This window comes from Phalacrocorax carbo, chromosome 2 (assembly GCF_963921805.1).
Source record: "Phalacrocorax carbo chromosome 2, bPhaCar2.1, whole genome shotgun sequence".
Taxonomy (NCBI): domain Eukaryota; kingdom Metazoa; phylum Chordata; class Aves; order Suliformes; family Phalacrocoracidae; genus Phalacrocorax; species Phalacrocorax carbo.
The window spans coordinates 68,470,033-68,492,171 of NC_087514.1; the positions used below are offsets into that span (position 1 = coordinate 68,470,033).

Here is a 22,139-nt window from a genome sequence, read left to right on the forward strand (position 1 = left end):
TTCTTTCCTCAAATCAACCTCTATAATCTCTTGATTTGTGTTGATCTACTCTGGAAAATTCTTCAGTTTGTCAGTATTACAGTGACACTCAGAATTTTACATGCATTTTACCACACAGCATGTAGAGTGTTCTCTGTAGTGATGAGGAAACATCAGCCCAGGACAGCTTTGTTTACATGATCTGCAATATTGTTTAACCATAAGTTCACTCTCTGGATTTAAGTTATGTTGTTCTGGTTAGAGCAGGGTTGTTTTCATCTATATTACCTGTTATGACACCTACTGATACTACATGAATGGCATGACACAGAAACTGTCGTCATACATAAGTGAGAGAGCTGGGTACAGCTTTGATTATCTTAGTCGCAAACACGAGATTTAACGTCGCCAAAAAAGTCCAACAACTTCTTGGATGAGAGGCAGAAAGACTTGTTAGGAGAGACAATAAGGTTTAATGATGCTTTGGCTAGATGGTGGAGGCTGCATATATACATATAGATATACATATATAGATACTCTTAAAAGTGCCAACAACGCAGAGATATGTGAACTTCTCTTTAGACCATGCTCTAAATGAATAATCTGTTTCCTGACAGTGGTTAGTGGGCATGGCTATAATTTTGGTGCAATTGATGTAATGAAAAAAAAAATCACAGAACTGGGAAAATTATTGTCACACAGAAATATTCAACAAGTGAAGCATGATGGGTCCTAGATTTGACGCAAACTCTTATAACAAAATGAGAAACAGCCTGTTTCCTGTCCAGTGTTTTGGGTTCATACACTGACAACCTCAGCTGTCATTAGGGACCAGATATAGAGTGGGTGATCATGCGAAAGGCAGAATTCTGGGATTATTTTTCTAAAACTTACAGAACAGAAATACAAATTGTTCCAATAAGGGGGTTGGAGAGGGGGAAAAAAAGAAAAAAGGCAGCCTACTTTAGTTTGCAAATTGCTGCTTTTGGCCGCTGCCTGTTTTGTCACAGCAGCTCTGAAGCTGGGACTCAACACAAGTAGCGCACGCTGCCCTAAACTGAAGGGGCTCGAGCAAGAGCCTTGCTGCACTTTCTGCCTCCTCACCTTCCACGAGTTTCTTCATGTGAAGTACTCCAAGGGGGAACTCATACCATACCACATACTCTACTGAAGTGCAAGATCTTTGTTGCGTTATGACATCTAAAAAAGAACACTATTTTAACATTGCTCTAACAGAGGCCAGATATTTAAAAAACCACCCTCATCACCAACTGTTGAGGCAACAACCTGCTATGAAAAGTTAGTGGGTAGAAGAGCATAGGGTAACAAATACTGAAGTCCTAAAAACTCATTCCAAAAGTACTAGAAAACTATTTGAAATTGTACTGTGCATTTGTCTACGATAAATGCCATTATAATACTTTAATTTTCCCTTGTTTCACTAAAATGCTTGCAGGCTCCAAGAATCCTATTTGCAACTGGAGCACCTCTCCAAGGAAGAAAACTAGTTCATCATAGAAATCATGACTGACAGAAAAGAGAAGCAGTGATGTATGAAAATATAATCCATTGAACATCAGACATGACAACCACAGAACATCTCCAGGCTAAGTCAACTAATAATACCATTTTTAACATTACAGGTGGATTCACACTCAGTGAAATGCTATATTCAAGTTAAGAAATATTTTTGCCTTGAGCTGTCATAAAGATTAACAACAGCAGAGAGTATGTTAATTGGTGAAGCCAAAATCTCAGAAGTACTACTGTATGAAGAGAGAATTAAAATACAGTTTGAAATGCTTAATATTTTTTTTTTTGCTGGCCTGAAATTTAAAAATGTCACATTGCAAAATATTCCCCAAGCGACAACTTTGCTCTTAGGTGCACACAAAAATTCCCATCAGGCCAGATTCTATTTCTTGTAACATCAATGTTGGCCACTTTCACTGATGACAAAAAAGATTCCTTTTAAAAGCTTTTCAAAATTGCCCACTGATGGAGTAACCTAGATGAAAACAGACCATAAATTACAGTTTGCCTGGCAAGTATTCAGCAATGGAGAGAAGTAGTCCAATTAACTAAAGTCAACATATTTTTGTAAATGTGACCCAAAAATTTTTAGAAAAATGCATTTTTTTATTTCTTTTCTTGGAAGTATCCAAATCAGTGATGTAAAGGATAAAAATAAGCAGGTTAGAACTAACTTTATACTTCACAATTTATTTCCTAAATGAACCTGCTCTAATATTTCAGCATATTTAGAAATATATTTATAATTTATGTGCTTTAATAATTTTCCAAACTCTCAATACTTAATATAAAGCAAAACAGATGCTGAGAAGAATTTAGAGTATGATAACAGTTTTTCAAAGAACATTAGAAGACATGTTAAGATTCTCACAGACTGGTTTATGATAGTCTTCCTATAGCTTCAACCTTCATAATACTATCTCCTTTATATTTTTTCCATATTACTATTTGATATTCCCAAATATCTGATACCCAGTTAAGAATTACACTGTTGTGCCAAAAGAATATATATAACGAGCACAACCGATCACTAAAATATTCAGCATTCCTTTGATCTACATGATTTGCATTAGAAGTTGCAGCCTTTTACAGGCATCAGTAGACGTTACTTTTTAAATTGCTATACTCCACCACATTATTTCGATCGCTCACAGTTATTTGACGTGAGTCATGTAATTCCACTTACGACACTATCTAGAAGCATTCTCCAAATGTGCTTGAGCAAGCTCTTGTGTCTAATCATTCATTACAAACTTAAAGCACTACAACTGATCAGAACTCTTAAAATACATTCGTTAATTCTAGAAAACATTTCAGAAGAATTTTTTTTCTAAATTTCCTGTGAGCAAAAGGATTTTAGAATAACATTTTGAGATATATACACAAATTATTTGTTAAAGCAGTTTGCTAGGTAAGGCCTCCACCCCCCACCCCACCCCATGCATGATGAAGTTAAAAGAGATTTTGCACTGACTGAAACAGGAACAGGATCAAATCAATAAAATCTTACTATACTTTGCCTGTACAGTGAAATAATAATTAAATGCAATGTCTAATAAAAGAAGTGAGAACAATAATGCTAAAATCTTGCATAGTTATGGCATTTATTGTCCCAGAAAAGTCCTGGTGTGAAGCTAGTAAATAATAACTTCCTTATCCATCTGAAATCTCAGTGAGAATTTTAGGTAAGCAGAGTGGAATTACTAGAGCTGGAACAATCCCAAGGCAGCAGGGCTAACATCTGTTCCCATGGAAAATAAAACAAGAACTATAATACCCTCCAGCACTCAGGAATCAGTTTTATTCAATTTCTAAAATATGTTATCTCTAAAATCAGAGTGTTTTTTAACTCTAGAGTCATGATTGAAAGGCGTTCACATCTCAAACTTCAAGCTAACTCAGGTACTTCTGCAGTGCTGTCTTCTAGGACAGAAGGGAAATAAAGCAGAGGTAGGTGGGAGGCTAGAGTTTGCAGACTGAGGCTGATGCAGGATAACTAATCTTGCTGTTCCAACCACCATGCATACTGAGAGAATGTGCTGCAGCTGAAGACTGTTCTATGGTGAATTCCATCCCCAGCCACTGGGCAGCTGAGGGCTTGGAAGTATCCATGGAAGATGTCTTTGCCTGTCATTTCAAATGGAGGCATAGCAGATAGCAGCAGTAGCGTCCCTGAATTTGCCATACATCTTTTTTCCTTCTCTTAGCAACACAAATGCAGGAATAACTATATCACTGAAAAACACTGTTACTCTGGAAGGTTCATAATTCATAGATATTTGCCTATTTGTCATTGCATCATCTGCAAAAACTCACCTGGAAGTACAGTTCACCTGTGCCCGTGCCAGCCCGTACTTGTTTGGTTCACACACCATCTGCCAGGTAACCGTAAGAGAGCCTAGCTGGCTCTTCAGGACCATCACGCTCCATCTAGTAAACACTTACATGGCCCATCTTGTAAACACATGGCCCATACATATATGCCTATATCCGGACATATTTGTATAGAATGGATATAATCTGTTAGTGAACTGCTCTTCAATGAGGACAGTAAAATCAGTTTCAAGAAAAACACAGTCAGGTGAGAAGATGTTCTTTGAACTCTACAGAGTTTAATCAAAGCAAGTGCAAGACGCACTGGAGACTAGAAACTCAGAACTGCTCAGTGATGCAGATTATGAGATAGCCTTCCAGGAAATCTTTTCCTTTCCCATTATATTGTCCTAAACACATGTTTTCCTGCAGTCTTCCTTTTCAGACTCATCGTTGTTAAGAAAAAGGTGTGGGGTGGGTAAGGACAAAGGTATGGATTGAATTCCTCTCCCAGGGCCTCTCCATCCAGATCTCAGACCCTGCTGATGCTTTGTCTGTCCCCTCTGCACTCAAGACATTGCTGTCTTGGGGAAGCAGAGGCCTTCTATTTAACAATGGCCAAGTGCTGGGTCCTGCACTTGGGTCACAACAACCCCACCATGCAACGCTACAGGCTTGGGGAAGAGTGGCTGGAGAGCTGCCTGGAGGAAAAGGACTTGGGGGTGTTGGTTGACAGCCGGCTGAACATGAGCCAGCAGTGTGCCCAGGGGGCCAAGAAGGCCAACGGCATCCTGGCTTGTGTCAGAATAGTGTGGCCAGCAGGAGCAGGGCAGTGATTGTACCCCTGTACTCGGCACTGGTGAGGCCACACCTCAAATACTGTGTTCAGTTTTGGGCCCCTCACTACAAGAAGGACATTGAGGTGCTGGAGCGTGTCCAGAGAAGGGCAACAAAGCTGGTGAAGGGTCTGGAGAGCAGGTCTTATGAGGAGAGGTTGAGGGAACTGGGGTTGTTTAGCCTGGAGAAAAGGAGGCTGAGGAGAGACCTTATTTCTCTCTATAACTACCTGAAAGGAGGTTGTAGCGAGGTGGGTGTTGGTCTCTTCTCCCAAGTCACTAGCGACAGGATGAGACGAAATGGCCTCAAGCTGCATCAGGGGAGGTTTAGATTGGATATTAGGAAAAATTTCTACACCAAAAGGGTTGTCAGGCATTGGAACAGGCTTCCCAGGGAGGTGGTGAAGTCACCATCCCTGGAGGTGTTCAACAAATGTGTAGATGTGGCACTTCTGGTCATGGTTTTGGAGGCATGGGGGTGTTGCGTTGACAGTTGAACTTGATTATCTTAGAGGTCTTTTCCAACCATTATGATTCTATGATTCCTTGATTCCTTTACAGGCAATAGTACTTGAAAGGGGCTTGAAATAATTTTAACCTGTGCTATGTAATCATAACATTCAAGACAGTTGTTTGCTAGACTACTGTATTAACTGACGCATTATGTGCTAGCACATCTGCCAAGAACTGCATCAGGTCCCAGGACAACTAAAGCACCTGAGATTCTGCCTTCTCCATCATGCTTCACTTTCCTTCTGCACCTCCCTTAACAGCAATGTTCTAGTCTTTCTTTGGGAGGTTACAGCTGCCGTTTCAGTGAAAGAAATGGCTAAATTTCCCAAACACAAAATTGGAAATTTACAACATCATCAACACCACACACCTTGCATCACATTTTCAATTTTGGATTAAAATTGCAGGAGACACTCTGTCAAAACAGTTATTATAGCATATATTGCAAATCCTTAACTCTTTTCCACAGGCTTGTATATGAAGATGGGAGACATGTGGATATTCTCTTGCTGGTATGGGATCATCACCAGACGTCCACACTGATGCATCATCTGCCTTTGATCATAAGACACTGGCATAGTTTGAAGACACAGTAGAGGTGGATGGAGCTACTCCAGGCTTTCTATTATTTTTTCAGAGATGGTATCTCATTGGTACACTTACTGCAAGAGGACCACTTCTACATAAACGTCTGTAAGATTTTATCCTATCACCCTTTTTCAGTAGGCATATGACCAATATTTCCTGTCTCTTGTAAAAAAAAAAACAAACTTGGTGGAGCGAGGCACAGGGCTTTACCATCATGAAAGAAGGTATATAACATTTTTCCTTCTTTTTCTCCCACGTGCTGGAGGGGTGGCAAAGGAACACTTTACCTACCTAGTACTTCTGTCTAAATAGAACACAAAAGGCCATCTAACCATCAGGGAAAACTATCTCTACTTGTGCAAGAGATACCAGAATCTGTAGTTCCTATGTTGCTTGTCCACATGTATAGGCTGTCCCCTCTTCCGGTATCTTCTTTTTTTTCAAATGGCTCTTTATACCACCCTCTGATACAACCAGCTGGCAGAGGAAGAAACTGTTTTGAAAACTCCCTTTAAGACCACTGATACCGTCTCCCGGCTTAACTGCTTACATGAAGCAGGACAGAGCTTCCAGATTTGGTAAATTTTATTTTTTCATTAGTCTTTCACCATTGAACTCCAAAGAATACAGAAAAGAAAACCAGAGCAAAAGAATATACCACCAAAAAAAGATAAAACAAAGGTGGATTGGAAGCAGGAAGCTACAAAACAACGCACACACCAGAAAAAACAGGGTGGTGGAACTACTGAAATGTGCTTTGTTTCTTCAGAAGCTTGAGGGAGAGCTGCCCTGTAAAGCAGAAGCCTGCACCACCATTGAGCCAGCGCAATTACCTTCACTAGAGCATGCTTTGTTTATTATTTATAGGGACTTCCACTCATTGTACCCAAAGCAGCAACAAGGCATCTTCCAGGGCATATTATGTATTACATTAAACGCTGTCTAGATACAGGCATAATTAAATACAGAGCAGAGCAAGCTAAGAGGTGTTAGCCAGATCTTAGGAAATATTTCACTAGCTTTTATGTAAATGTATGTTGTTCATTTATTTTCATCAAATATCCTTGTATTAGAATGACAGATGCCATAGTAAGTGTTCTGCAACTTTAGTCTAAAGCCTTTTTTATTTGCCACCTACTATATCTATTAAATCGTCAGCTGCTGATTAGCTTGAGGGCTAATCTTGAAATGTCACAGTTAATCTCAGTTCTCCTTTAAAAAGTTAGGATTTCCTTCTGTATGCTGTTTTACACTGTTGGCAGATGAAAACATTTGCACTGAATTTTTCCTAATGAACAAACATTATTTATGATTCTATGCAAACTTCCTGATGGCTTCCTTTAGCGTCTCTCTATTTTGAGGAGCCCCCTAAATGAATTGGCCATATAGAGAGCAAATTATTTCACCAACCCACTGTACCACTCTCAGTTGCTCATCAGTGTTGGATAATGCACTGGAAGTCAGGAGGGAGTAAGGAAGTAAGAGATTCACCACATTTATCTCCACTGGGGGAAGCTCAGATTCAAGGTTCAGGAAAACCAAATAGAGATGTAGGAGGTCTTGTGCACAGCCAGACCCCAAGTATTTTTCTTTCTTGTGCTACGCAAGAAACCCTGTAACAGGAAGCAAGTTCTGAAAAATCAAAAGGAAACACAAGGCTTTAAGTTCAGAGTAGTTCGCATTCATAACCCTTGGGGTCAGGTGTTGCAAAACCAGATCTGCCAACAGTCAGGTGGGGTTGTGAGCACATGCGTGTGTGTCTGTGCATATATACATACATACAGCTTCTTGACTGTGCATTTTGCTAGCTTATTGAACTTCTTCAAATCACCCAATAATGGATAACGGCCAAATTAAAATTTTCAAATGCTCAAAATTAACATCAAATCAAATTCAACAGAACATTCAAAAGCATTTCGCAGGAACAGATATCTCTATAGTGTTAGGTATTCCACTGCACACTAAACCTCCACACCCCCACTCCCCTTTATAAAATCTAATGTACTTTTAAAGCACTATTCCAGATTAACAAGAAGCTACTTTATTAAAATTTCTGCCCTCCCCCCAATACTTTTATTATGTGCCCTACCTCAGCCATGCCAAAAAAGAAAATTTTACTCCAGGAATAAACAGCTCTGGAGGCTTAATTCAGAACTGTTCATGCAGATTAACCGCATTTATCAATGCCACTACAGAAATATTCATTAGACCCCCGTATTAAGCATAACTTCACTCTGCTGAAGTCCACACTAATTCCAGCTGATTCCCTGCCAAAGACCAACCTATTCCTTAATTTAACAGAATTAGAGTATGTGATTTTTCCAGGATGACATGAAATAAACACTTTCTCCCTGTTCCTATTCTGAAGCTAACGCCTCCTGTATGTCTAAGATTCCTGAACAGCACAGTGGCTACTGAAGCCTGGAAAGTGGAGGCAAGCTGCTAAAATCGATATTCAGAAATAATCAGCATCAAAATACAAAATGAATTTCATATCAATAAGCATTTTTCCAGTTATGAAACATGACTGGATCCATTCAAATGCAGGGTGCCAGGGACAGACTTGAAAGCTATTTCATGGCTGTGGTTTCAATTGTGCAGCAGCTACTGTGATGGAATTTTATCCTACTGTGCTAGAGTCTCTGGCTGACACAAAAAGAAAGACAACATTGTGTTTAATTTTCTCTCTCCTCCACTGTAATTCTTTTTTCATTACACACAAATAACAGAAGGCCATAAGGATGAGAAATAAACTAATAATTTTGAAGCCTGATTTATAATCACAGATAATAGCAATAAACTCAAGCAGCAGTTACAGGACTTCAGGCATAAAGCAGGGAGAATGGTAACAATCATGACATCACATCAGTGACAAAGGTAAGATGATTAGAAAATTAGAAGAAAGCATTTTTAAAAATAATGCCATGTTTTGCATAAAAAATAAATTGAAGTTATCTCCAACACTCATTGCATTTTCCCACCACCTGGCTACCCCATGGAACCAATACAAACTTTTACCATGCTGAGAACAAATGTGTATTTAATATCTTTCAAAGTATAACCAACATTTTTTGCTAACAAATATAAACATTGCTCTAGTTATAAGGTACTATGTAACCGTCCATAGTCTTTACAAAGAGAAAAAAAAAAAGTAAAAAACTGACTAAACCAAAATCCTTCTATTTTCCAGATGGATCTTGATTCAGTATGCACTAAATATGATTCAGTATCCTGAGATCGCTAATTCTTCACTAAGTATCAAGCCTACAAGTTATACTATGGTACTATTACACAAAATAAAGTGAAATTTTCTTCTTTTTTTTTTTTTTTTTTTTTTATCCTTTAGGCAAACAATCTTGCTTTGGGAGAAGTATTCCAGCTTTGTGGAAAATTCTCTTTGGCTTTCACACATACATGAAGGGCATGTTATAGGTAGTATGCTATAAACTTCTGTATAATTGACAGGCAGATATATACACATCCCAGATATATACTTTGTTTCCCATCATTTTATACCTCTGTACTGATTCAAAGTAGTAACACTTCAACAGAGACCTCAGTAGATTCTCCAACTCTAAATTACCTCCAGTGGCTCTACCAGTTACATAAGGGGACTCCTCAGACATCTAAACTGTGTCAAAATAGTGTGAGTATTTGGTTTCTTACTTTTCATTTTATGAACTTAGGTTATCAGAGAGTGTACTATTTGAAAAGAGGGACATATTTAGCAAGGGAACAGGCACTCGGCAGTTTATAAACCATTAGGGTGGCAGGGTTGCATTCACTTCACAAAACTGGCTTTATCTGGATTAAGAAAAGTGGGGAAAAGTGTCCAAAATCCTTTGGAGTTTAAGACTTTTTTTGTTTCAATAACTTTTCCATTAAAAAAGAAGTGTTCTGATAAGCAAGGAATTAGAAAAAATGTAAAGCATGAAAGCCAACCTAGTCCGAAATCAAAAGGACTTCTATCCTGAAAGCTGGTTGGAAAGAATGGACCATTCTAACCACATGATGCCTTACTCGATTTCAAAATGGCCAACATCGGGGGATCTGAATGCAGAATTAGGACATTCAGATTAATAAAACTGTAGGAACTTCCCTGCAGGTCTTTTTTTGTTTGTATCGCATTTCTCCTCACAAAGTTCTTTTGTACCTGTGAAACAGTACACTTTGAAGAAGTGTAGCATATCACTATATTACTGTTTTCTAACAAAACACCAAATATATGTTTCCCTTCTCTATATTCAAAATACACGAGAAAATTATATGGTAATCAACATGACTGTAAGTCAGATAAGCTTGAAGAAAAATAGCAGAAGGAACCATTTTGTTAAAAGAAAAAAAAAGTGCAGAAAAAGACCAGAACCTTCAGGAATGTTTAAGGAATACCTATCATTTTCTTTCCAATAGATTTCTGACAGTAGAATTAGAATAAGTAACATCTATGTACTGAGCTGCTGATGCACAGCAAAAGAGGATTAGTCCTGTCAAGTCTTTGGGCAATAGCCTAAACTGTTTTCTAAATGTTGTCTCCTAGGAAAAAAAAGGGTCAATAAAAGAACAGAAAACCAAAATACTGACATTCTGTGTAATCAGGAACTAGCTTCACTCCCAGCAAGTCTTTTCAAAATTGTTTAAAAATTTCACGAAAACATCACTCAACAGTTATTCTATTTTTTGTCGTTTACTATAAATAATTTCAAAGAAAATGAAAATTGGGTAAAGGGGTTTACTATTTATGACATGACAGTGTTTCTGATATCATATTCACAGAAAGCATAAAGAAAGATGCTCTTTGCAATGGTGCAATTGAAAACAGAATGAGGTTATTACTACAAGTGACCAGTTCTTCTTATGTTATAGTCAGCATGCTTTGTACTTGACTGTGAAAAAAATTATAAATAAACTTAAATGGCAACTGAAGTATGTTGTAAGAATATCGAGGATGTACAGCACTGGAGTTGGAGACGTTAGTGTACTATAACCTATTATCAAAAATAAATGATGGAGGGAAATAGGAGGTATTTTCAGATCACATTCCGGCTACTCCTCAACTGCTAAAACAGTCACTTAAAAGGTCACTGCAGCTTACAATGCTTGCAGTTCCCTTGAGACCACTCTGAGTGGTTAATTCAGACTACATCCTTGCTTAAAAATCTGATAACCAAGGAACTGTACAGTGACATCACTTGGCATCAGAAGGCAGGTAATGAGCAAAAGTCTCAAGGCAACAACATTAATTTTTAAGATAGAGTAGAACTGTGGAGGCTCTGAAGATATAAGAAATACACAACCGTGTTTCTTTTTCATGAGTATTTAAAATTTAATGCTTGATTCAGCTACTGACTTAAAATCACAAGCCTCCTCCACCCCAGCAAGTATCTGGTTGAGACTTACCGTTACTCCAAAGAAGTTGGTTTCATTCATAGCATCCAGAAAAATTTTGCCAAGTTTGTGATTCGTATAGTTAAAATCTTCAATTTTTTGGTGCTTGTTGGTGGTATTGAGATACTTCATTGCCCGCTGCAGAGTCTTGGCAATCACCCATATTCCATCATAGGCATAACCATGAAATTTGCTGGATTGTCCATCACCGCGCTTAGCATTGTATTCCTTTTCATATTGCTGTGGAGTCTGTGGAGGAGAAAAATTTCAGGTTTACTTCAATACTTAACATTTTACAGATTTGGGACCAAACCTACACCTCAAACCGCAATCTCCAGTTAGAGGCATGCATCACTAATACAGAAAACACTGCCAAAACAAGTATTAAGGAAGAAACATATGCTGCCTGACTTACAGGACTGATGGTGCAACTGGGTGGGAGATCAAGGAGACAGAGAGACCGTAAAGCAGTTGTTCTGCTTCTCTGTATGAAGGACAACTTGCTTTCTTTTGCTTTCAAACAAAAGGTTTCAGTTCAACCAAAGCCACCACCATACTGGCAAGCCATAATACTAGAACAGAGATTAAGTCTGTATCCCTGCAAATTAGTGGTTGATTAAACTGTTTAGGATAATGCAAATCAAATAGCCTTTACTTGAGCAATTATTTGCTTAATGTAAAATTATTTGAGTGGCAATTTGTCTATGTTTTACAAGTTTAGTATGCTCTTTATGGTGTACTATCTCATGATGAGTTGCCTTTTTGTAAAATTGCCTTTCATGCTTACTCAGCAAGGCATGAAAGACAGATGAACAAAGATGAAAAGCAGCAAAATCAGCATGCTTATTCATTGGCCAGAGTTCGCACGCATTTGTTCAGTGAGAAAATGTTATGTACTTTACGGAAATGCTACATATTTACATAATAAAAGCAAGCCCCGCCCCTAGTTCTGAAAGGCACAAATCATCAATGAAATTGGCCGTTTGCAGGATTGGGGTTAAACATAAAAGTTTTCTGTTTCTGTGCTCATCTATTTAACTTGACAGGACACAGCATGTGATACTGCATACTATAATTCAAGCTTTACTGTACATTGAACTGTAATATTCATAGAGGGGAAACAGGACAGATTTGAAGCAAGAAACTTTACTGCTTCCTTATCCTGTGGACACTGGAATTGATTTTTAAATATTTAAAAATTGCAAACCAGTGGAGAGATGAGAATAACCATGATGACTGCCAGCTCTCTTTGCAGAAGAACCCTTTAGCTTCGCCCCCCTCCCCCGTGCTTTGCTGTGTCAAGACACTGGCAAGACAACTGATTGCATAATAAACTACTTGGAGGAAAAATACTAACCCTTCCTGATATGGTCTTTATCATTTTTGAGCTGAGAGGTTCGAAATCTACTCCAATATAACCTTCCATGGCTGCAAGAAGATTTTTGCTGAGACATTGTGAGGAATTAATCCAGGATTCCCACCAAAGGTTTTCATACCACCCCGGAATAATCCACTGGTACTTGCTGCCATACATTTCTTCCTCATAAGCCTACAAAAAAAGAAAAGCAGAAAGGCTAACAGACATTGAAATAGACATATTGAACATAAAAGTAATTGTTTTCTGTTCATATTTTTTCCCATTATTAATGAAATTATGGCATAATTGAAGGATACACAAGTATTTTGAACAGTTTAGAACAATTACTTGCTAACAATGAAGGCTCCTTTCTTGAAGTTCCTGTCTTTAAAATTCAGGTAATGAGAAAAGAATATACTAAAACCTATTTTGCTTTCAATAGACCATTTATTCAAAAACAGAAAAATAAAATACTGGATTCTAAAATCAGGGGAGATAAAGAGGAACACTGGCAGGAGGCAGAGGATTTGCATAAAAGATTCTCCATAGCGCAAGTGTAAGATGAGTGGTAGGTCCAGCATGCTACCATGTTTAAGCTAAATTATTATCATCCTAATATCGTCCTAAAGACCACATAAAACAGGATAAGGCTAAACAAGAAAGCTTGGATCCTAGGCACCATCAAATCTCAATATTGCAAATATGGATTATGTGACTGTGCTAAAACAGAGACCACAGGGACATTAAGTAAGCAGTTTCTTCTGAGGAGCATGAATCAATAGTAAATTGATAAAGCAAGCAAATCTCAGTGATTTCTTTTTTTCATGAAGAAATTTCTTCATGTGAAATTCTACATGGTTTGAATACTAAATTCAGCCCAATGTACTCCAACATACTGAGATGATGGTTATTTCCTTACAATACACAGCAGATACATGTAACAGGAAACAGAAGATCAGGCACATATGCTGTTGTGCCTAAAAGCTGGCCTATTGACGACAGATATTCTATTCCATTGTGTGGAATAATGTTCTAGGATAAAATTAGCAAATTTTATCTCAGATGTTTCTCTCACTGTCTTGTACCTAGATTTTTTTCTTTTGACATTTTAGTCAGACTCCATTTCAAAACAGCAGGTTTCATGCTTCTTTGCCTCCTAATATAAGCAATACTGGAGATACAAGACATACTTACAAGATAAAAACTGCAAATTTTAGAACTACATGGTGCAACCTTAGAGTTCTTAACTGGAACACTGCTATATCTTCGCAGAAAATGTTACAGAAGGAGGAAATTATGAGAATGCAAACAGGAGATATTAGTCATTCAGAACATAACTGTTTTGAAAAGTATCCCAAAGATCATACCAGAAGACTATCAGAAGAATAAAGATGAACAGCAAAAAATGCAAAATAGGACAGCCTCCTAAATACATTAATACCCAAATTAAAATTGAGCTTTAAATCTGTGAAGGCTATTATAATGGTGTCAACTTGGTTCATAAATGTATTGTGCACAAAGCAGATTTGTTTGGCCCCTTGTCACAGGAGCTTTTGTTCAGCCAAATTGAAATTTTGTGTATTTGTATACAGTGCTGCTTAAAAACACTCCTGCCTGAGACCCCGCACCTTGCATCTCATATCTTACTTATTCCACAATCCACATAAATTACTTGTCTGTCTCTCACTCCTTAATTGCACCCTTCCAGAAACACATCTGCTTTTGCACTCCTGCCCATCTCCGCTCTTCCTACAGCTATGGCAATACCGCATTCCAGGTCCACCTGTGAGGAAAATAGCAATCCCATCCTGCAACACTTTCTGATGTCTAAAAGAGTTTCCATTACAAAATGAGGTCATTCAAGACCTTTCAGTGATATAGTGTCTTTTATTTGACAGTTTTCAAATCACTGAGGACACAAATTAACCCAGAACAGCGCTTTTAGAGAAGGACAATGATCAGTAGCTTCCCCTGCTCTATACAGATTAAAGTATCAAATTGTGTGGTGCAAGGAAAGCATTGGTTACGAACTATTCTGAAACTGGAGCTGCTGGAAATTTTCTGTTTGCACTTGAGCCTGTTTCATGCATAATCTGTAAACGTCCTGGGATATGGGCTGAAAATCGAAAGTTTAAAAATAGCCAGAAATTCCATCCTGGAAACAAGGGATCATTGTACTCAAAGTTTCACATTCCTGCAGGAATTTGGTTACACATCTACATTTTGCTTTAAAAAACAAAACCCAAACACTTTAAGAGCCGGCAACTCTTCATTCAAGACCTGGTGGCATGGTAGGGTTTGAAGGGTAATCTGGGGAAGGCAGAAGAAGGAGGAACAAAATCAGCTCCTCCACAGCTGAGCAGCATGACCATGCAGTCACTTTTCTAGTGACAGCACAGTTTTTAGTGTTTGGGTTCCAGAAGACTTTTCTCAAAATAGTTCTTTCTGCCACCATTTCCTCCCTGTTGATTTTGCTAAACAGAGATGATTTTGATGCTTAAAAGAGATATTTCCTTGAAATATGCAGATCTTCCTTGAACTGTTTGAATTCATGCAGAGCACTTCTTACAGGTTTTAGTTTTGAAGGTAAGATTTGTTGGCACACAAAAGTAAGGTGAAGAATATTTACAAGTGCTTTGTTTCATCAGAACAGCATAAAGTAGTCATGGAATCATAGAATCATTAAGGTTGGAAAAGACCTCCAGGATCATCAAATCCAACTGTCATAAGTCTTCCCTAACCTTTCACATGTACCCTACCTAGGCTGCCAATCCCGAGCTGCTGTCAAGCAGCCAGGAAACTGTCCTGGACTTCTTCTGCCATTGTGAACCTGATTTTTTTTTCCAAACTTGTCATTCTTGTTTGAATCCATATAGAGACACTTATTTAAAACAAAGAAATTTATGTAAAAGATCTTTCTATGTGTAGTAAACAATTACTAGAATTTTGTTCAAAAGGGCCTGCAAAATCATACTGCAATTGAATTTCCATCATGTTTCCAACATGACAGCATGGACACACCCTATATCCCACCCCTACAAGAATGCCTGTAGACTGAATTGCAGTGGACCTTTATTTTTCTCATTAAAAACCAATAGTGCCTTTAATTCCAAAAGAGAGGCTCAGGGATAAAACTCTATCAGCTAAAGAACACTGTCCAGTCCTTTTGTAGCAAATGTGCTGATTAAGCCTGGCTTTAGTTATTATTAAATGTTTACTAAAAGAGACACCTAAAGCTCATGCAGTGACCTATGCATAATAGTAATCTTGTTAAATTGTCTTCAGACAGATCATTGTATCAGCTAGGTATCAGCCTTGTTGGCTATACTGCATTGTCTCTATTGCTTAAAGATAATGTATTGGAAAAATTTTCTGCAGAACTGACGTTTTTATTGGGAAGATGCAATTTCAATTTCAATTAAACCGATTTCAAATTAAAAAAAAGATGTCTATCCAACACAGTTGACCATTTTGATTGTTGAGTGTTAAGTTTTGAGCAAAATACCCTAATTTCTATTCCATGAAAAATATCACAGTCATCCCACTGAGGTGAAAACAACATTAGAAACCTAAGATTTCCCATAGAATTAAAATTGCTAACTGCTTTTGACAGTGGTGTTCAATAAAGAGCTAAGCTTATTTAAATCACTGTAGGAAACACCTGCTAACATTCACTCTGGCTTGAATTAGTCCTGTCATGTTTTTAAAGTTTGCCACTGAATTAGACTACCTTTTAGTCCGTTTATCTTTATGTACTCTGCATCTTTTGTGTGTGTGTTTGGGAGGGAGGGGGAGGAAATAGGCAGGCAAAATTAAACTGAGCATATAAATTCCCATGGATATCCTGAGGAAACCTCACAGCATATAATTGCTGAATCCAGACAGAAAACTGAGGAAGACTTTAAAGGTTTTCCCATCTACATAAATCATTAGCAAATAATACTCAGGTTATAACTACAATCAGGATAAAAAAAAACCAAAATAACTAAACAGACGCACTAGTACAAAGGTACCTCCCTTTAACAAACCCAAAGCCTTTCTCTGGCTGACATCAACCATGCTCCAAAATATATCACAGAATCACAAGTGAAACCTGTCTGAGGATACACCTGGGGAAGGCGGTTAAAAAACTTGACATATCTAAATTATTGTGCTCATAGACACATGCTGTAAGATTGCATGAGTCAACAATATATTTTATGACTAATAACAAGCTCATTGACATACTGTAGTGCATTAATGACCTACTTTGAATGACCCTCTCCTACATTCAGTCTCCTGCTGAATCTCTCATATATAAATACATTTATACAAACCTAAATACATGATCTTTCAGATTTCTCCAGGCTCCAGAAAAATCCATCTTATTATTTTTGACACTATCGTACTTTAGAAGCAGCTGTTACTCTACACTGCTCTGAGTTACGCATGCTTCCCATGTTCATACCAAACCACTGCTGCAGAAAGCTGCACTGGGCATTCGTGTGAGAGAGACATCAGCCACCTGAAATCCTTCAGACTACAGTGGTGCGTACAAGGGAACATGCTGCCCCTCCAAGGACTTCTGGATTTCTTCAGTGGCCTCACAGGCACGCGGACTTTGAAAAGAACTGTAGAGGAAGGCAACTAGATACTAAGGGCAGTGGCATAAGCGAGGCCAATCTCTTGTCTGACACTGGGTTGGAAGACAGTTCTGACTGGGACCCCTCAGTTGGGGAAACAGCCCAGCCGCAAGAGATCTGAGGAGGAGCTGGGCTGCAGAAGGACCATTCTTTATTCCAGGAATGGAAAATGGGAGATTATCTCTGTGAGTCCAATTTAAATGCCAGAACAAAAAGATCTATATACAAAGACTGATCAGAGATGAGAAGAATGAAAAAGAAAATAATGCTTTCCATTTGCTTTTGGATGCAAACAGATTTTGTTCCTTCCAAATATACTCTACAATCTCCTTTCCACATTTTGCCAGTGACTGGGACAGCTGTGGCTGAGGCACACGTAGCACTCAGATTTTGAACTTCTGCCTTTCCTTTCTTTGCTTTGATAGGTAACTTTGTCTCCCTAAATGAACACTAAAAAACACCCTCTGAAATTTTGGTGCCATCATTATTCTTCCATTATATTTATTGTGTGCTTGGCTCATACAGAATTAATCTATTTATTTAGACTAAGAGTTCAATACCAGTACAAAATTTAGTCCACTAAAATGTGCCTGTTTGGGATTTTTTTTTTTGAGCAGGTACAAATGAAGATCACATTTTAATCTTGCTACTTTCGATAACAATTACGCTGTATATGTTTGCAGCACATTCACACAAACAAATGGTGAGGATAGTGAATTTTATGGATGCTGGTCTTACTACATTTCCTTTTATTCAAAAAAAATTTATTTTTTATGAACTAAAATTTGCTTTCATGTAAAAAGTGAATGACAACTTTAAAATTAGCAACGTTTTGAGTAGAAGAAACTATTAGGGTTGCTTACTTGGCATGTATAGGAAGTGCTTGAATTTCTTATTCTTTCAAAGCAAAGCATGCAAAAGCATATACATGCAGACATTACCACCAGAACACAACTCTTGGACAAGATTACAATCTTGCAATTCTCTGTATGTGCTGCTAAATATACAAGCATTTCCCTGGATCTGACATGCAGGGAAATGATGAAGCTCGACTGGCATTTAATTCCACCACAGGAAAGCGATAAGAAGTTAACCATGTAGTCCACACTTAAATTCCACTGAATCCAAGTACAAAGTATTTTATTGAAACAGAAATGGATCTAAGCATGTGTAGCCTTTCTTGATGATATAAATCTTGACAAAGCTGAACCACATGAATAATTGTTTATGCTCAAATATATTTCTTATTCGAATGAACACATTCTTTATTCTGATATGCAATTAAATATATTTACTTACACAGCAGAAAACTTTCACAGCCATTTCCTCATCAAACTGGCCAAGGATTATCCGAACATCATTACCCTGCAGATTGAATAAAATACATGGCAGTTAAATAGTCACAGCCTTTCCAGAAACCACTTCAGTTGGCCATTCAAATTGTGTGGAGAGTTAGCACAGATTACAGCTGCAGACAGCAAAATTAATTCAAAACTGTTCCCTTTTCTGTAAGTTCAAGAACTTGAAATACTGTGAGAGCAGCTGAGGTGTTTGAAAAAAAAAAAGATTAAGCAATAGCACTAATGAGAATAAAACTGTAATGTTTATCTTGTCAAATGTTACTATTCAATAACACTAAAGTATCAGCTATTCTTTTCATCCGTTACAATTTTTTTTTATTTTGCATATTAATACCAGCTGAAAATACATGCTTTTCACTGCTTACATGAACTAATGCTGTAAAATTGAGAGACTGGAGATTTGTAAGTGAGATAAAACGCCTTGATATTATGCCCGCTTTAGTAATTTTTAAAGGTTTTACTCATACAGCATCTTCTCTACAGTCACTGTAACACATTGTCAATCCTCTCTCTCCTCCTCTCTTCCACCTCCACACATTCAAAAAAACCATCATACTTCAAGAATCTATGACTGAAGTCAAAAGAGATCATTTTACTTTCATACTTAGAAACGTATTAAGAAAATATTGCTAAATTCAGGAGCATATGCAGGGAAACATTTCTTCAGGAACTGGGTTAGCTTTTTTCTCATGAAAAATTGCTAAAATCTACAAAGCACAGAACAGATACATTTTTGTGACTTAATATTACTTTTTGTTTCACTCAAGAGCTGAGTTCTCAGCAAAAGCTTGAGTAAATCTAGTTTTTCATTTCTTTTATAGAACATGGTTAGAATTACTAATAGCTCTTTGCCTCTCCAAGGAAAAAAAGGGATGGATGATTCAGTGTGAATTTCAGTGGCGAAAAACATTTCAGTTTTAATTAAATCAATTTATCAAAGATTTTTCAGTTTAGATAATTTTGATGTTTATTTCCTGTTCAGCAGAAAATACTATGATGGACAGTGCAAAAAGATACTCGAATGCTTCTGCAATTAAATGCATGAAATTATTATCACTCTTAGCATGGTTAAAGTCAGCAAGAATATGCTTTGCTCATTCTGAACCTTTGCATTTTCAGTAAGCCTGCTTATCTTTATTTCTATATTTACCCACAGATTGAGAAAGTAATATGAAACTTATTGAAGTGGATTAGATTCTTTGTAAACAAATCTAACAAGGTCACATGAAACTAAACAAATAAATCACACAAATTAGAGCAATAGTATTACAGTTGTGTAAGGACAATAAATGGATTTAGGAACTATGCAGAAAAAAATCCTTTCATCCATTATTATATAATAATTTTGGTCACTCTTGGAACTCTGAATCGCTTGACCTCTCTGAACATAAAGATGCAGATTTCATATTTGAAAGAAGAGTAGTAAAGTTTGGTTAAAAAATAAATGACACGGCACTCAATTATTAAACTTAACATTGAATAAAATCCTTTTCATTTTATAAATGATGAGAACCAATTTTAGAAAACAGAACGTGTGAAGCCTCATAGTTTTAGAGCACCAGAGACTGTAGACAGGGTGTAGAGAGTAACTTTATAGTGCACATGCAGGAATGCTGCCCACTGGCTATGCAGCGACCTTCAAACTGAAGGTGTAGTGCCTGTGGTATGTGGTATCATGCTTTAAGACATTACTTCCACCTGTTTTTCTGATAAAGCAGAGTACTTTTCCCACAGTGACTACTTTTTTTACTGTAAAACACTAAAAGAAATGTATAGTTCATCCTATTTTTCCCCAGAAATATCCTATCCCATTTCAATAATGTTACTGCTTGCAAGGATTGTCTTATACTAATATTACTGTGCAATTAGTTTGGCAATAGTATTCAGACCTAAATATTGTGCATTCAGCCACAGGAATATGTGGCTCTACAGTTCCTTTCGTCTCCAGGCATGCAAGGAAACGGGCACTCAAGAAACCAATCTTGAAAACGTTTTTCACGCAAGGCATAGACCAGCACCCATTCTAATACTGGCAGTCAATCCTATTTTCAAACATACTCTCCTCTTGTTCAGGCACCAAGCAAATGGGTGTATTTGCTGAATTGTCCAGCTGTCAGCAAATCCCAGTTCTGAATATCTGACCATCTCAATATCTGACTAAAGATTTCAGGGAAGCTGGATTTTCTGTCAGGTAGGAATCTCCACTGCCAGCAAGAGCTGAGCTTCCAATGCCAGAGAAGGAAACCTGTGAACTGTGAGAACCACATCTGAACCAAGTTGTCAAATATCCCTGATGTTCAACTAGAAAGCTTCAAGGCCCAAGTTCAAAGATCAGCTATGGCTCTAGAACTTGACAATCCCTGATATTCTGTCATCCACGGAATGTATGATAGAGCCAAGATGCAATACCCAAATGGTCTTTTGCCTAAAGTAATTAATTTCCATGTTAACACATAAATTACTGTTTTTGAAACACTCAGTACAGTAAGCAGGACATTAACGTGCCTGTGTTCACTAGAAGATTTGGATAGCATCCAACAACAAACTAACTGAAGAAGATCAAAAGGAATGTTCTATTACCACCGATTAAAGAATAAGTAACAATGTTCTTTTCCATGTATTTTTATATGCAATACGCTAAGAAAAAGAAGGTTTCTCTGACAGAAATATGAATCTCCAGTTTTCCCCCACATTTGTCCAGGTGTTAACCCTTTGAAGGGTGGTGAAAATCACAATCCACATATGCACAGTACTGGCCAGAGACAGATTATCCAAGATAATGCTGAAAGTCAATAAATAAGTGACTGGAGGTAGAATCCAGTGAGAGAAAAAAGGAGCATATGCGAAGGAGAGACAGACCCAATAAGGAATGTGGATAATGAGTACTTACACTTTTTAGGCAAAGATGGAGCAAACAGCTGGGGAGGTAGCAGTAAGCTTAAGACCAGCATTGAATGTCAAACAGTGGAATGTCAAACAGTGGAACAGGCTGCCCAGGGAGGTGGCCGAGTCTCTATCTCTGGAGGTATTTAAAGGAAGGGTAGACATGGTGCTTGAGGATATGGTTTAGTGGTGGACTTGGCAGTGATAGGTTAGCAGTTGGACTCGATGATCTTAAGGGTCTTTTCCAACCTTAATGATTCTATGATTCTATGATTCTATGAATAAGGAGCTTGGAAGTGAGAATTAGAACTTTTCAAGAGTGTGGTAACTAGGAAGCTTGACAAATAGTTACTGTTAGGGCAACTGCAATCTCAAAAAGCAGGCCCAGAAGAAAATGGAACAATAATCGAGACAAAGGTACTCAGAGGGACATGAGATATCAGAGAAGCAGAACATGACATTGGGTAAGCAAGGAAGTTCAGACTGGGATGAAGATCCAAAATGAGACAGGGATGTTGCTGGGTTAAATGGACGGTATGGGATTACAGGGTCAAGCTGACAGTGAATATATAGCTGAATATCTTTCTCTTTGTCCAGCTTCATAAAGCTGCATCATGAAGAACATAATATATAGTTCTTGTTTGTTAGTCATGTATGGGAAATCATAAAAGATTCCTCCTGTTTATAACCATGCAGATATCAATACGATGCTGTGAGATGCAGTGCCTGGGGTTTTTATGGCTTGCATTTAAAAAGAGTGGAAAATTTA

The 22,139-nt window shown here is 37.7% G+C and overlaps 1 protein-coding gene across 1 annotated transcript in view; it reads right to left on the reverse strand.

The window, feature by feature from the left end:
• The window catches only part of GABBR2 (gamma-aminobutyric acid type B receptor subunit 2), a 491,408-nt gene that overhangs the window by 234,044 nt on the left and 235,225 nt on the right, over window positions 1-22,139 (reverse strand). The window contains exons 5-7 of the mRNA XM_064443206.1: window positions 18,426-18,491; window positions 12,505-12,696; window positions 11,160-11,396 (exon numbers count right to left, since the gene is read on the reverse strand). Of these exons, the coding sequence (XP_064299276.1) occupies window positions 11,160-11,396; window positions 12,505-12,696; window positions 18,426-18,491 (495 nt within the window). The remainder of the gene's footprint in view (window positions 1-11,159; window positions 11,397-12,504; window positions 12,697-18,425; window positions 18,492-22,139) is intronic.